Source organism: Rutidosis leptorrhynchoides, chromosome 4 (genome assembly GCF_046630445.1).
Source record: "Rutidosis leptorrhynchoides isolate AG116_Rl617_1_P2 chromosome 4, CSIRO_AGI_Rlap_v1, whole genome shotgun sequence".
NCBI lineage: Eukaryota > Viridiplantae > Streptophyta > Magnoliopsida > Asterales > Asteraceae > Rutidosis > Rutidosis leptorrhynchoides.
The window spans coordinates 12,949,660-12,963,965 of record NC_092336.1 but is presented as its reverse complement, the minus strand read 5'-3'; the positions used below and the strand labels follow the sequence as shown (position 1 = coordinate 12,963,965).

The following is a 14,306-nucleotide window of genomic DNA, read 5'->3' as shown; positions in this document are numbered from 1 at the left end:
CTCAGCTGGTAATATTCAAAAATCCATTTTATCAATCTCGTAAACAAGTTGTTTAAATCCTAATTGCAGATTCAAAAGCAATTTCAATTAACGTCAATTATAATTCAGTTGACCATATCTTTTGATTCGTTCTTCGAAACTATCCGATATCTAAATGAAAAGTTATTGATTTTTCGCCAGCTTTCCGAAAACATGTATATCATATACCTTTTACCAGTAATATATGTATTTAATTCGTGATTCATTATAAACTGTTTAACGGCGAAATTTAGTATACAAGCATGTATAAATATATACACTCGAGCACTAGTATGTATACACTATTAATTTATAAAATATAAAATATAAATGCTTACGTATTAATATTGAGATTCAATATTGTAGAAAAGTATGTAGATGTAACGGAGATGATAAACACTAGGTTTGATTCATAAATATACCCCCGAACATTACCCATAACCTCTTTGGCAATAACCCACAATTTCCTTAGCTTTAGCTTGCTCGTAAACTCGTTTTGAAAGTGACACGCTCATAACCTCGTCGTAGTATTTTATGTATTAATATTAATAATAATAATAATAATAATAATAATAATAATAATAATAATAAAAATAATAAGATTAATATTAATAATCTTAATATTAATAATAATAATAATAATAATAATAATAATAATAATAATAATAATAATAATATAAATTATAAATATAATACAGAGTAATATATATGGATATGTGTGTGTGCATTATGCCAGAACTCGATCGAATTTATAGACTTTTCCTGAAATCTGACCCCATGCGATCGCATGGGTTTTGTGGGTAAATGCCATGCGATCGCATGGCCCGTAAATCCAGCTCACATCTGTTTTAACTTCTAGTTTGTCGACATATTAAATAAATATAAATATAATATATATAATTTATATAATTAATTATATATTATATTAAATTCACGTGCATAGTTGATTTGTAATTTTTGTTCCGATAAGTCGTACGTTGTCACACGACTTATGTCCCGGTTCCGGTTTTTCGAACGTCCTTATGTACACTGAGAAAACTGGCACTTTACCTTTCGTGACTCGTACATTTGTCAAAATATAGACTTAACTATCCATAAATTATATCACTCGAAATATAACTTATATATTCGAGTGTTTTGGTCATTTACTTCTATAAATCATCGTCTCGTTATCTATCAAAGTAAATTTAATAATATTGTTTTAAATCAAAACGTTTAATAACCAAGTTAATATTCATAAACACGTTTTAAGTACACATCGCAAGTTATTCATACAATTACAATTCCAACTTATCATATATGTTCAAATAGATATTTAAACCAATAAGTTTTATGCACAGTATCGTACAATTAATACATTGTTACACTTTCAAGTTATAGTGTATATATATATCTTTTTACATATAATTGTTCGCGAATCGTTGAGAACAGTTGATGGGTAATTGAATAGTTCAAAAAAAATTTGAGATTCAGTTTTACAGACTTTGCTTATCGTTTCGGAAACGTTAATCATACAAAGATTAAGTTTAAATTTGGTCAAAAATTTCCGGGTTATCACATAAATATTTATGATTAGTTAACTATTCATATAACTTACAATAATATACAAGAAATTTGAGAAAAATGTTATCTTTTGTGTTAATAGTTGAACACGTTTACGCTTCTTGAAAGTAAAAGCAATTGTAGTAATTATATCATCAGTTTCACTTTCGATATAAGAATAAAACAAGTTTTAAGAGTAACATAAATAACAGTAATCATAAAATTGTAACACTTTATTAATAGCAATAATTTTCATTGAGAAAAATACATCTACAACAAATAAAAAAGAATTGTTTATGATTAATACTATCTTATAATATTTAATAGACATAGACATAATACAATCACAATCTATAGTTTCTATTATATTGCTAAAATGATGATGTCATTATTAGGCTAATTCCTTTGTTAAGAAAAAATCAAAAAGAAAAAGAAAAAATTTAAGCATGGTGGATGATGTCATTACTCTAAATAATTTTGAATTAAAATTAAATCTTATTAATAATTATTTTAATTAATAACATTAAATAATTTTAAATAATTATTTTGAATTGAGTACGAGAAGGTATAAAAGTTAGGCATAATGAAACCAATTCTACATTTATATTTTAATTTACACTTTTAAAATAAAATGACAACTAATATTATTCTTATGATTGGATGTGGATTGTTAAATATGCATTTTAGGTGTTTTATGAAATGTTCAGCTGACGAGTTTCTTAGTCGGACTATGTGGTTCCACGGGTTATTAAACTAAATAAATTTAGTATTTACGTTCACTTAATACCTATCATTAAACTGTTTCGTTTAAACAAACCCGTGATTTCACGGGTCATTTCACTAGTTGTTACATGCATATATGCATCTTATTTGTGTTATAATTGTGATTTTTTTTTCTATTTCTTGTATGCTCTTGTTTATGAATGGTAATTGAAATATCAGGACCCAAAATAACAAGTTTTCAATTACTTTTTATTTATTTTTTCACACTTTTGTTTTGGTTGCTGGATCAGAGAACTCTAGTGAAGATAATCGAAAACCACAAAAAGATTAAGTAAGAGACATACCTAAATACTAAAGAAGATCATAGAGTTACAATTGTGAATTCTGGTTGTTAAAAGAAGTAACAATCGAAACTGCAATTCAAAAATGACAATTGAAACTCAAAAGGCGTGATTTTAAAAAATTCGCCTATATCACCTAGACAGATTAGGTTAGGTGAAATCTTAAAATACACGTGGAGGATTTTGATTCGTCTAAACATTACGCCTAATTCACCTTAACAAAATTTCGCCTAATTCGTCTAAAGAAGTTTGGTTAGGCGAAATGTTGAAAACATTGAAAGAAAAAAAAAGAGGTGAAAGTTCTTTGGATAGAAGTGTTTCGCATAATTCACCCCGACATTAATTTATGTTTATAGTTGAAGAAAGTGGTCTGACACTACTTATTTTTGACAGTGTGTCAAATCAACCTATTTCAGTAAATTTCTCAAGTTTACCCATATCACTACCGAATACTCCGTAATTATTACTACGTAATTTTTTAGGTGATGGTTGGTTATTCACGAAATACTTTTAGGCTATTTAAAATTCTTAAATTAATTAAGATTAAATAAATATAAAAAATTTTACTCTGTTAAAAAGATCTTACTACAACCTAATCCCCGTATCAACATATCAACATATCAACATATAGATATACAAAAAACTGTATTTGTATCTCCTAGATCTGTTCACTTCTACCAGAAATCGCGAGTATGTGCATAGATTCCACAAATTAACATTTCCGTACGGATGACATCGCCGGCGGTCAAGCATTCCGAAGACCTCCGTCGGCCGGAAAACGGTTGTAATCCGGTGAGAAAACCAGGACCGGTATCATTGGATCACGTTTTGTCAGCATTAGGTGAAACAAAAGAAGAACGTGAATTACGATTTCGAAGTTTATTTAATTTTTTCGATACATCAAACGCAGGCTATTTAGATTCCGTACAGATCGAGGTAGGTTTATCTGCTTTACAAATTCCGGCTGATTATAAATATGCCAAGGAATTACTTAGGGTTTGTGATGCGAATCGAGATGGTAGAGTTGATTATCAGGAATTTAGGAGATATATGGATGATAAAGAGCTTGAGTTGTATCAAATTTTTCAAGCAATTGATGTTGAACATAATGGATGTATCTTACCTGAAGAACTTTATGATGCACTTGTTAAGGCTGGTATTATATTTTATTTACACTCTTCGTTTGTATAGTTTGTGTATTTTAGTTGAAATGTGTGAATTATTTGCTAGATATTTTGACAATGTTGATAACATATTGTCCTCACTTTATGAATTCTAAAAAAAGAGTGTGTATGAAAGTTAATTTTGAACCGTTTGTTTTTGCGAATACAATGTTATCGATGTTACCTGTTGACGTTGATATTTATCGGTCATTGTTATGTATATTTGCCAGCTTTATAATCAGGATTCGAGTATGGTATCTGTTGGTAAAAGTTGAATTTTAGAGTAGTTTTGGTGTTAATTATCGTATGGTTTGTCATCTGTTGATATCTAGATAACCCTTAGGTTCGAATCCTGTCTAGGACGAATATTTAGTGGTGGCCAGGGATGGGTTGGATACAGGCAGGAGTAATCCTCCTGGCTGCGTACATCAGAGTATGGGGGGGTCAGATTACTCGCCCTCCCAGATAGTCCGAACATGGAAAACCTTCTACCTTTTAAAATTTTCTTTTGAACCTTTTTTGTCATCTTTTAAAGATGTAGCAATTGAAATTCATCTCTTTTTGTTACTGAAGAATGTGGGTATATTCAAATTAGCGTGTGATGATTGCTGGAATCATTTAAGGTATGCCTCACATTGTTTAGCAAGTCAACGATTATGTTGATGGTTAGGGTGTGATAGAAGCATGTAATAGCACAATTTTAATCTTTCTTTCAGTTCACATATATGATTTATCAGTAGGTTTGTGGCATTGCTTGTCAGGCCTTGTTTTCTTTTGTAGGCATGCTTTTATAAGCACATATTTTGTGATTTACAGTAATACTTCACTATCTTATCCTTCTTCTGGATGATAGATTTGGTGTAAAACTGGTATATAATAACATGGCACTAACAACAATTGTGACAGTTAGTCAGCTTGATTAAGTCAAGGAGGCAAGCTGCATTTTAGACTTCTTGTTTCTATTGTCGATTTGATATACGTAGTAATATATAGGTCAAGCATAATACTTAATATTTATAATCCTTATGCCTAGAGTTGTGTCATCATGGAACTAATTATGTTACCTATTTTGATTATAGATTACTAAGACCGCATAACATGGTTTTATATCTAACTATTAATTTATTATAGTGTTCCTTACCGTTGAATTGTCTACATCTTATTAGCCATGGCAGCTTTTCTTTTGCAGGGATAGAACTAGATGATGACGAACTCGCTAGCTTTGTGGAACGTGTTGACAAAGATAACAACGGCATCATAACTTTTGAAGAATGGCGTGATTTTCTTCTTCTTTATCCTCATGAAGCTACAATTGAGAACATCTACCAATATTGGGAACGAGTATCACTCGTAGATATCGGGGAACAAGCTGTAATTCCAGCTGGCATCAGCAAACACGTGCATGCCAGCAAATATCTAATCGCCGGTGGGGTTGCGGGTGCCGCTTCTCGAACCGCCACTGCACCCCTTGACCGCCTTAAGGTGGTATTGCAAGTTCAGACCACTCGTGCTGCGATCGGACCTGCAGTCAAAAACATATGGAAGGAAGGTGGGATTTTATCATTTTTTAGAGGTAACGGGTTGAATGTTGTTAAGGTGGCCCCCGAGAGTGCTATTAAGTTTTACACTTATGAATTGTTGAAGGATTTTATTGGCGGGGGAGATAAGGATGATATAGGAACATCTGGGCGGCTTGTGGCGGGAGGTATGGCGGGTGCAGTTGCACAAACGGCTATTTATCCAATGGATCTAGTGAAAACGCGTTTACAAACATACGTTTGTGATGCTGGAAAGGTTCCTAGTTTGGGGAAACTATCAAAGGATATATGGGTTAAAGAAGGACCTCGGGCTTTTTACAAGGGGATTATACCTTCGCTTCTTGGAATTGTTCCTTATGCAGGAATTGATTTAGCTGTTTATGAGACTTTGAAGGAGATGTCAAAAACGTATATTCTTGTTGACAGTGGTACGACCTCCTTGTTTTATCTTTATGCACAAATAAAGTTTTTGGATATCGATATCTAATAATTCTTTAATTTTTATTTTCTTGCAGACCCTGGACCTCTAGCGCAATTAGGTTGTGGCACAGTTTCAGGGTCCCTTGGAGCCACCTGTGTGTACCCATTGCAAGTTGTCAGGACAAGGTAATTATTCATTAATTGGTCAAAGCAGATTACACTGTATGTGGAGGAATGGGTTGGATGTGAGAAACCGATATATGATACACTTTTTTTGTTAAAAAAAATTATTAGATTTCTTACATTGAATAAATCATTAGTGTCTGAGTGCCTGAGATATGATTACGTATACCATATTACTATATTACTTTGAAAACAGTATGATTTATATTATTTTTGAAGGGGGTTTATGCATGAATGTACTTTTTTCAATATGATTTTTGACCTGTTTTACCTATTTGACTTGTTTCCATTAAATTGATACATGGTTATCACCATTTTACTTGTTATAACTTGTGACCTGATCTGGTTCACTCGCATGTAAAATGTAGAACTCATGTAGCTTACTATCATCTCCATAGATGATAAACTTGTCTTGATAAACGGGTTTAGTAATGGAGGAAAGCAGCTTTGGGTCAATTTGGGTTGGGTAATGGTAGAAAACAACCTTGGGTCAAATGGAACGGGACAGGGTTATTGTGTGTGAGGGACAACCTGAGAGTCCTGTAATGACCTGCGCGGCCGTACCAAGTATGATCCGTTTCAAGCACTACCCCTGTTTTGACTCGCTACCTACCAAACACTTAAAAACTTTCCACCTGTCATTTTAAAGTTAATATATTTCCCTCTAATTATGTCCAGGTCATTCTGATTGTAACTTCTGTAGTGAAATTTGCATAATCGCATGAACTCTTGAATTTTACAACAAAACATTTAAAAAGTTTACATGATGCTAGTATTTACTCTATTTATATCTATTATAACTTAATTGGTATTTCCTATTTCAGGATGCAAGCACATCGTGCTGAAGGAGCTGATGCGTACAAAGGGATGTCTGATGTGTTCATGAGAACTTATAAAAACGAAGGGGTACGAGGTTTCTACAAAGGACTTTTCCCAAATCTTTTAAAAGTAATACCAGCTGCCAGCATCACATACATGGTTTATGAAGCAATGAAAAAGACGCTAGATCTTGAATGATGCCAATGATGATAATGATAATGATAATGATGATGATGACACGATAATGAAAATTAGAATAAAAAGTAGATTTTGTAGGTGATGCCCGTTGTTGGGGAGTTGCATGTTTATAGGCCACATTGAAAGATAGGGGATTTTTGTAAAGAGGAGAAGTGTATTCAGGGGTATACCTGGAATATTGTTGCGTTCTTGTTCCATGTACATGTTATGTCCAAATTGAGTACATTAGACTTGCCCATTCTTTGTCACATCAATACACGTTGAAGTGTGCGATGCTTACTTTTCAAGAATCGTGTTTAGTTTTGTTAACTTTCGGATAATGTATGTTGCTGGTTGGTTACATGTGAGAATAATCTGATATTCCGTTTTTCTTGCAACATGTTAGCCATCTTTTGTCCGTACTACTACAAGTACATATAACCTCAATCCTGAATAGGTTAATAAAGTTTACAGGACGAGAGCACACTCAAAATTTAAACCACATTATGGTAAACAATTGAATAAAATTCAAGCAGCTTTTCTTAGAACATTGATTATATACACACGTGTATATAAGGAACAGAATAGTGCTTTCCCCTAAATCAAGAAAACAGACACCTCATAAGAAATACTATAGATATAGTAATTGGCTTAAAAGTAACAAAAAGGTGGACGTGCCGGAGTGGTTATCGGGCGTGACTAGAAATCACGTGGGCTTTGCCCGCGCAGGTTCGAATCCTGCCGTCCACGTTTTCGTTATGCAAATTTACTTTTTGGACAGCTGGTATTTGCATTGAAAGCATCACACATCTACGGAGTAAAAATATTGGAAGCTGATTCGTACACCACTAGATTTTAGCCATACACCACTAATGGTGCATTAAAATATTGTACTGTACAACACTGTAATGCATATTTGGTGGTGTATGGTTAAATTTAGTGGTGTACGAATCAGCCCCCAAAAATATTTGGTAGTAGGTCAATTATTTTTAAGATCACTAGTCTTCACATTACTATACATTATATCATCCAAGTGTAAATGATTGCAAATTAAAATCAGAAAAACAATCTAAAAGTACCAACTGCACTATGACGTTAGATCCCCGTTTAACAATTTAAATCTTTATGTGTAGAATGAAAATGAGAACGTGATGAAACAATTGACCAATACGAATATGCACTTTTGTCATCAGACAATCTTAATTTTCCGACTCAAATCTTACTATCTTATTACTTACTGACAAACAAAGTTGCACACATGTGTCGATATCCAACAATGTAATTACACTGACACTAGTCGAGCTTTATCATGAAAGCGTGACCATTGTGCTGGGAGACTGGGAGTTGATCATTGTACAATAATCTTGTCCAGAGCATGGTAACAGGTTGGGGCCACATTAATACACAAACATTTTTTTTGTCAACTTCCTTTAGTAATTTCACATATACATGATGCAGCATGTATAAAACATAGTTTCCAACAGTTTTAACTATTACAATAAAGCTAGGATTTTATGATTTTTTTTTTTTTTTTTTTTTTTTTTTTTGCATATGCAAAAGTTGTCCTTAATTTGTTTCATCTACTACAATAGAGTGGCTTCAATGCTCCCACATTTAACTCAAAAATAAACAAAATAAAAATAACTTGAAATGATAAATAAACATGTTTTCATTATGTGCCATGTTTGTTTCTTCAAGAATGTAGAATTAAATCCCAACAATTCATTGAATTAAATACAACTAAATTTGCAGTAAATCATATGGGATCAATTTTATACTGCATGTGCATCATCCCACCCTAATAAGCTATTCAAATCACAAGACAAATGGAAATTCAAGAAAAATCTCTAAAAATAAGGTTAAATATGTCTCTCAATGTAATTATAGCCAACACATATCGGGTACCGGCTTCAACAACTACAACTCGTCGCGTCCCTATTCCAAAAATACAAAAGTTTCAACACACGAGTTGTAATTATCAAATTTGTTGGATGTATAAGCGTTCACCAAACTCTAATATTATAAAAAAGTAATAGATAAAATAGAAAATCAAACATTTTTTTTAAAAATTGACAAATGTACCTGGATCTGAAAGAAGAATGATGACTGTAAATAAAGAATCCGAGCGTGTGCATACACCATATCTAGGACCAGCATTCATATCTACAAGTTGTAGTGCCTAAAATCACATAATATATGAAATGGTGATTTACGATCATATAAAAAAATGGTATACAGATGTTTTCATCTGATAATAGAGAAGATTTAAAAGAATTTGTTTCAGTAAATTTGAAACAGGTAGTGGATGTTCTATTTTTATTTTGATTAAAATTATATAAAAATAAAAATGTAGTGAAAATGATACCACACTTACTTGAGAAACTGTTGTTTGATCAAGTCGAACACGAGCATATGCATTACCCTTAGCTAACGATATAACATCACTGATGAAAGAAAAATTAAATTAATTATTTAGATAAATAAACGCACATGTATATGAAACGTTGGTGACCCATATATATGAGTCGATTTGGGCTATATTTACCTAACTAAGGGTCATTTGGGTAATTTAAACTTAGCTGGAACTGAGACCGGCCAAATGGATTGACCAGCTCGAACTGGTCAAAAGTCGCCCAAAGTGTTTAGTGTAAACTCTCACATAGTACACTTGAATTATCATTTGTTAGAGAAGTGGGAATATTATGTATATTTTTAGCTACTGAAATTATACTCAATAAGGCGTTTATCAATTAAATGAACACAAACATGTTGGTGTGTCTAGCCAAATCGACCCAACTTGTTTCGACTTTTGACCCATATCAAAAAGATACATGATTGAATTGAACCAATGACTCAACCTCAACCACCTGAGCTGTTCATATTGACCATTAGGCAAAAGGGTCGACGTTAAAGGTGGAAAAATGTGCAGGCCATTCAGCTTAAAACGGGTATCTTTGGAATGGGTCGAGTTGACCCCAAGCACTTATATCTTTTTATTTTATTTTAATATCGATATCGATATCAATAATCAGTGCACTTTTTGTCCAGGCATTACTATCTTCAGATTCTATTTTTTGTAAGAATATTATTCATTTAATTTGTTTCCATCAAGTTAAACATTTCTGTGATACTCAGTTGACTTTTAATAGATAAAGATACCCAAATCGACCAATTCATAAGTAAATGGGTCAAAATTGCCCGTAGACACTATAAGCAACTACCTCCTGCAGAAAACGTTAATGAGGCTCCCTTTATCATCAATAATGGGCACCGAGCTTATATGTTCTGCAAAGCATTAGAAGAAGATTACGATATATGCTTGCAATAAAAAAAAGGTATTAAGCATATAAAATAGTTAATCCATACCGTCTATTAATAGTCTATAAGCATCACTAAGTAGATAATTGGGGGGAATTGTTTTTAATTCCAGCGCACTCCCAATTTCTCTAATCCAAGTACCTAATTGAAGAGCACCAATTGAATGTTGTAGTAGCGGCAAATACGCGGTACGGTTTTCAAAATGCCTGCGTATATCTTTATTTTTTCAAAATGGGTATTAGTTTAGAGCATATGATCATATACATACATTAGCAACAAATGAAAGTTTGATACATAAAAATTAAAACTTTAAAGTTGGACATATACTTAGACGCTATTTATCATCTGATCTCGTTATTCAAAATTATGTAATCACTTTCAAAGAAACTTAAAAACAGAAACTTACGATCTAAAATTCCACCAAGGCATGCAACATGAAGCAATTGTGGACAAGTTGAACCTTCTAGAACATACAGGATAGGAATTCCAGATACGTGATTTTGCAAGATCCTAACGACAACATTATTAAGGGTTTCATCAGGGTGAACCTGTGTACAAAAGTAAAGTGGGGACTATAAGAAAATCATTATCATATGAACATGAACTTATAAACCAAAAACACCTTTTACAAAAATATAAGTCTATTTCACCTTTCTTTTAAGTGAATTTAACTTAAAAGGCAGCAATGAATGACCCATTTACTTATTAATTGGTCAAACGGTTTAGACAAAATAATAAAATAAAAGGCTTAAAATAAAAGAAAATCACCTAAAGTGTATTTTTTAATACCTACAAACGTCTGGTAGTTTTGCCTTTGAAGAGTATGGTTGTAGTAGTAAGTTTTGTAATGGTTAACACATATATTATTTATCATTTAGCTATATATATATATATATATATATATATATATATATATACACACACACACACACACACACACACACACACACACACACACACACACACACACACACAAGAATACACATGTTAGACTGCTTACTTGGATCAAAGGTCTTCTTTGGAGTTGAAGTTTTCCTTCTTTCCATGCAGATATTGTAGACAAATGATTTACATTATTATTCGCCATTGCATAGTTCCGATGGAGCTGCAAGTTTAATACTTTTTTAAGTTGACTACCAAATAAATTATTACATTTATTTACTATTAATACTAAAGTTAAAGAGTCTATAAATATCATTAGCAGATTAGCATTTTAGTTGGTTATTTCATTTGTATAATACCTCGATTAGGATCAAGATGAAATCAGATGGTGTTAGCATCCCTGAAATTTGTAGATTGTCTGCATCCCAAAGGGATGCAATAGCAAGTCCCTGAAATGATGAAAAAAAGAGTTATACACAAAATAAAATTAATTGTGATCACAAAAGTATCAAAAAAAAAAAAAAATACTAAGTAAATACATTGTAATAAGATTGATAATAAAACTTCACGTAAAGGTTTTGACTTTACTTTGACCTTTAAACATCAATAGCCAGATTATATTTTTATCCAATGTTCGATGATTTACATGGAGAACTAATGACCAAATTTTGATTAAAAAAATTGTTATCTAATACTTCAACAACACGAAAAACTAAACAGTTTGGGCAACTTTCAGCCCAACAAGAAATGTAAACGGGTTGATATTTGCATCTCTAGTACCTCTTCATGCATAACAAGAAATGCCTCCTCTACGGTAATTTTATCATCCAATGCAAATACCTAATGTCAAAAGAGCATTAGAATGATAAGTAGCAATTAAAGAAAATGAGTTTTTTTTTTTCCTTCGCATGAATATCAAGAAAGTAAAGCCAAACCTTTCCTGAACTGGGCATCAACTCAAATGCTTTATAAGATGACAAATGGTTAAACAAGCGTTTACGGGTAATGTCTATATCATCATCTGTTAATGCCACCTCAACTACATTAGGAACATTTCCCGACGTCGAAGCCTAAAAACACAATATAACGACAATATCACTAAAAGTATCACCAAAAACTAAGTGGTGTCAAAATGGGCGGGTTGGATAACAATAAAAACAGATAACTTATTGTGCATGCGGAGTCGACTCAAAACACTTTTTGTCCAAATACTGTGTTGATAACCAAATGTGTCAAGTATCTTTTGCGAATTATATAAGAAAAACAATAATCCGGCCTTTTCATATATACAATTTATGAAGTTCTATGGATCAGATAACAATTTGAACAACTTTCAACCTATTCAACTCATTTCAATTTTGAGAAAGTTTCTTGCTTTTGACCCATTTGACCCGAACGAGATCAAACATAACCCAAATTAACCAATTCCTAGGTAATTGGGTTGACACCACTACTTCTAAACAAACTGCAATAAAATGTTTCGAAACTACTTACACCATCAGCAGGATTTCTGTTATCTAAAACGTCAATTTCCATTGGAGGTACACCATCATCTATAGGAAATATTTGAGGCATAATTTCAGGCCGTTGCACCATAACAACATTATTAATACCAAACTCATCTTCAGAAATCGGTTGTAACTCGTCAACTCTCCACAGCCCATCAACCAGAAATTTAAACTTCAACCAACATTTTAGCCCCAACCAATAAAAAAAACAACAAAATCAGCATATCTTACTACGTTATGTACCTTTACTTCATCAATAATCTTAGAGAAAATTACACTGAAATGTATCTAACTTTTAACAATATTTTTTCTATTCTGTGTCATACTAGGAAGAAAAAAAAAAAAAAAAAAAAAAGTTCTTGCAAAATTTTACATTTTGGCATAATGTACCCATAATAATCTCACAATTTAAAAGGGATTCACATTAAAAACCTTTATCAGAACATCATATCTTAAATTGATTAAACCATAAACAACATGCATATAAAATCAAGATTAACAAAATTTTACTATCAAATTACCTTATGCAAACCAGGTGGTACATCACAAATTGTCATAAAAGTTGTAGAAGAACCTTCAACAGTAACCATCTGATGATACTTGGTCCACCTATAAATACAACCAAGCATTATAAAATTAGTGTATTGTGTAATAGTACTGTGTCTTTGACGAAATTAAGTTAAAGTCGAAATTAATCAATCAATGAAAAACAAACTTGAAATAATAAAATTAACAACTTACCCAGTAAAATCACCACATAAGAGCACTTGATTGCCACCATGAGACCACACAAAGTGAGTGTGAACCATAATTTTGTAAAATTAAATTGCCCTAAAAATTTGTGGGTATTTATTGGAGATTAATAAAATTGGGGAAAAAAAGGTGGGATTGCAAAAAAAAAAATCGAATCTTGATGCGGATCCTGCTGCCGGAGAAAATTATGGAACTGTGAAAATAATTAGATAGATATATGAAAAATTGATTTATATTTATGTGTATGTATTTATGTTTAGGGAAAAAAATTATGGGGAGATTAGCCTAATTAGGAAACAGAATCTCCTTGATTTCTCAGAGCTGTGAAACAGTTGAAAAAACAAATATTTTTATTTTTATATTTATATTCATGTCATGTTCCTGTAACCTTTTTTTTTTTCTCATCAAATAATTGCATCTCCAGATTTGTTTTATGTAAAAAAAAAAAAAAAAAGTTGGAATTTTGTAAGTTAAGTTATTAAAAATGTGATGGTGATATATTGAATGATTTAATAAACATCACCATCACTATGTTAATATAATTTTTTGTAGAATATGTTTTGTTATTGTTCTGTATCATTTTGTTTGAATGACTACATAAAAGTTTTCATTTCATGGATTCTTTTTCTATATTCTATTACTTCTACATTAAATATATATTTAATTTATATAATAATTTATTCTTGAAAGACAATTATTTGAAATCATTAACGGAATTAACCCACTCACCCAATCATGTTTTTCACTCTTTTATTCATTATATATTATATTATATTATATATTACGTTACATTCTTATGCAAAAATAATGTACATATGATTTGTATTTAGTTGAAATTCAGGGCGTCGGTTACGATTTTTTAAAAACTTTTTAATAAAATTACTATAAAACACTAAAAAATTATAAAACGTGAAATTTGAA

At 31.6% G+C, this 14,306-nt stretch overlaps 2 protein-coding genes and 1 non-coding gene across 3 annotated transcripts; 2 read left to right on the top strand and 1 right to left on the bottom strand.

Annotated features, from left to right (window-relative positions):
* Positions 1-3,259: 3,259 nt before the first annotated feature.
* Positions 3,260-7,053, top strand: LOC139839999 (calcium-dependent mitochondrial ATP-magnesium/phosphate carrier protein 2-like). The gene is made up of 4 exons (XM_071830219.1): positions 3,260-3,780; positions 4,977-5,753; positions 5,841-5,931; positions 6,753-7,053. Exons 1-4 carry the CDS (start codon positions 3,354-3,356, stop codon positions 6,943-6,945), a joined length of 1,488 nt encoding a protein of 495 aa, XP_071686320.1. The 5' UTR covers positions 3,260-3,353; the 3' UTR covers positions 6,946-7,053.
* A 539-nt stretch (positions 7,054-7,592) lies between these two features.
* TRNAS-AGA (transfer RNA serine (anticodon AGA)) lies at positions 7,593-7,674 on the top strand. Its single transcript has one exon. It is a non-coding gene; the product is annotated as a tRNA-Ser (tRNA).
* Positions 7,675-8,608: 934 nt separating this feature from the next.
* On the bottom strand, positions 8,609-13,689 carry LOC139843975 (sucrose nonfermenting 4-like protein). The gene is made up of 13 exons (XM_071834162.1): positions 13,374-13,689; positions 13,154-13,241; positions 12,619-12,804; positions 12,060-12,194; positions 11,905-11,964; positions 11,484-11,573; positions 11,243-11,347; positions 10,649-10,790; positions 10,291-10,458; positions 10,146-10,209; positions 9,299-9,368; positions 9,007-9,103; positions 8,609-8,859 (listed from the first exon to the last, which is right to left on the bottom strand). The coding sequence occupies exons 1-13, from the start codon at positions 13,439-13,441 to the stop codon at positions 8,759-8,761; spliced, it is 1,374 nt and encodes a 457-aa protein (XP_071690263.1). The 5' UTR covers positions 13,442-13,689; the 3' UTR covers positions 8,609-8,758.
* Positions 13,690-14,306: the final 617 nt, after the last annotated feature.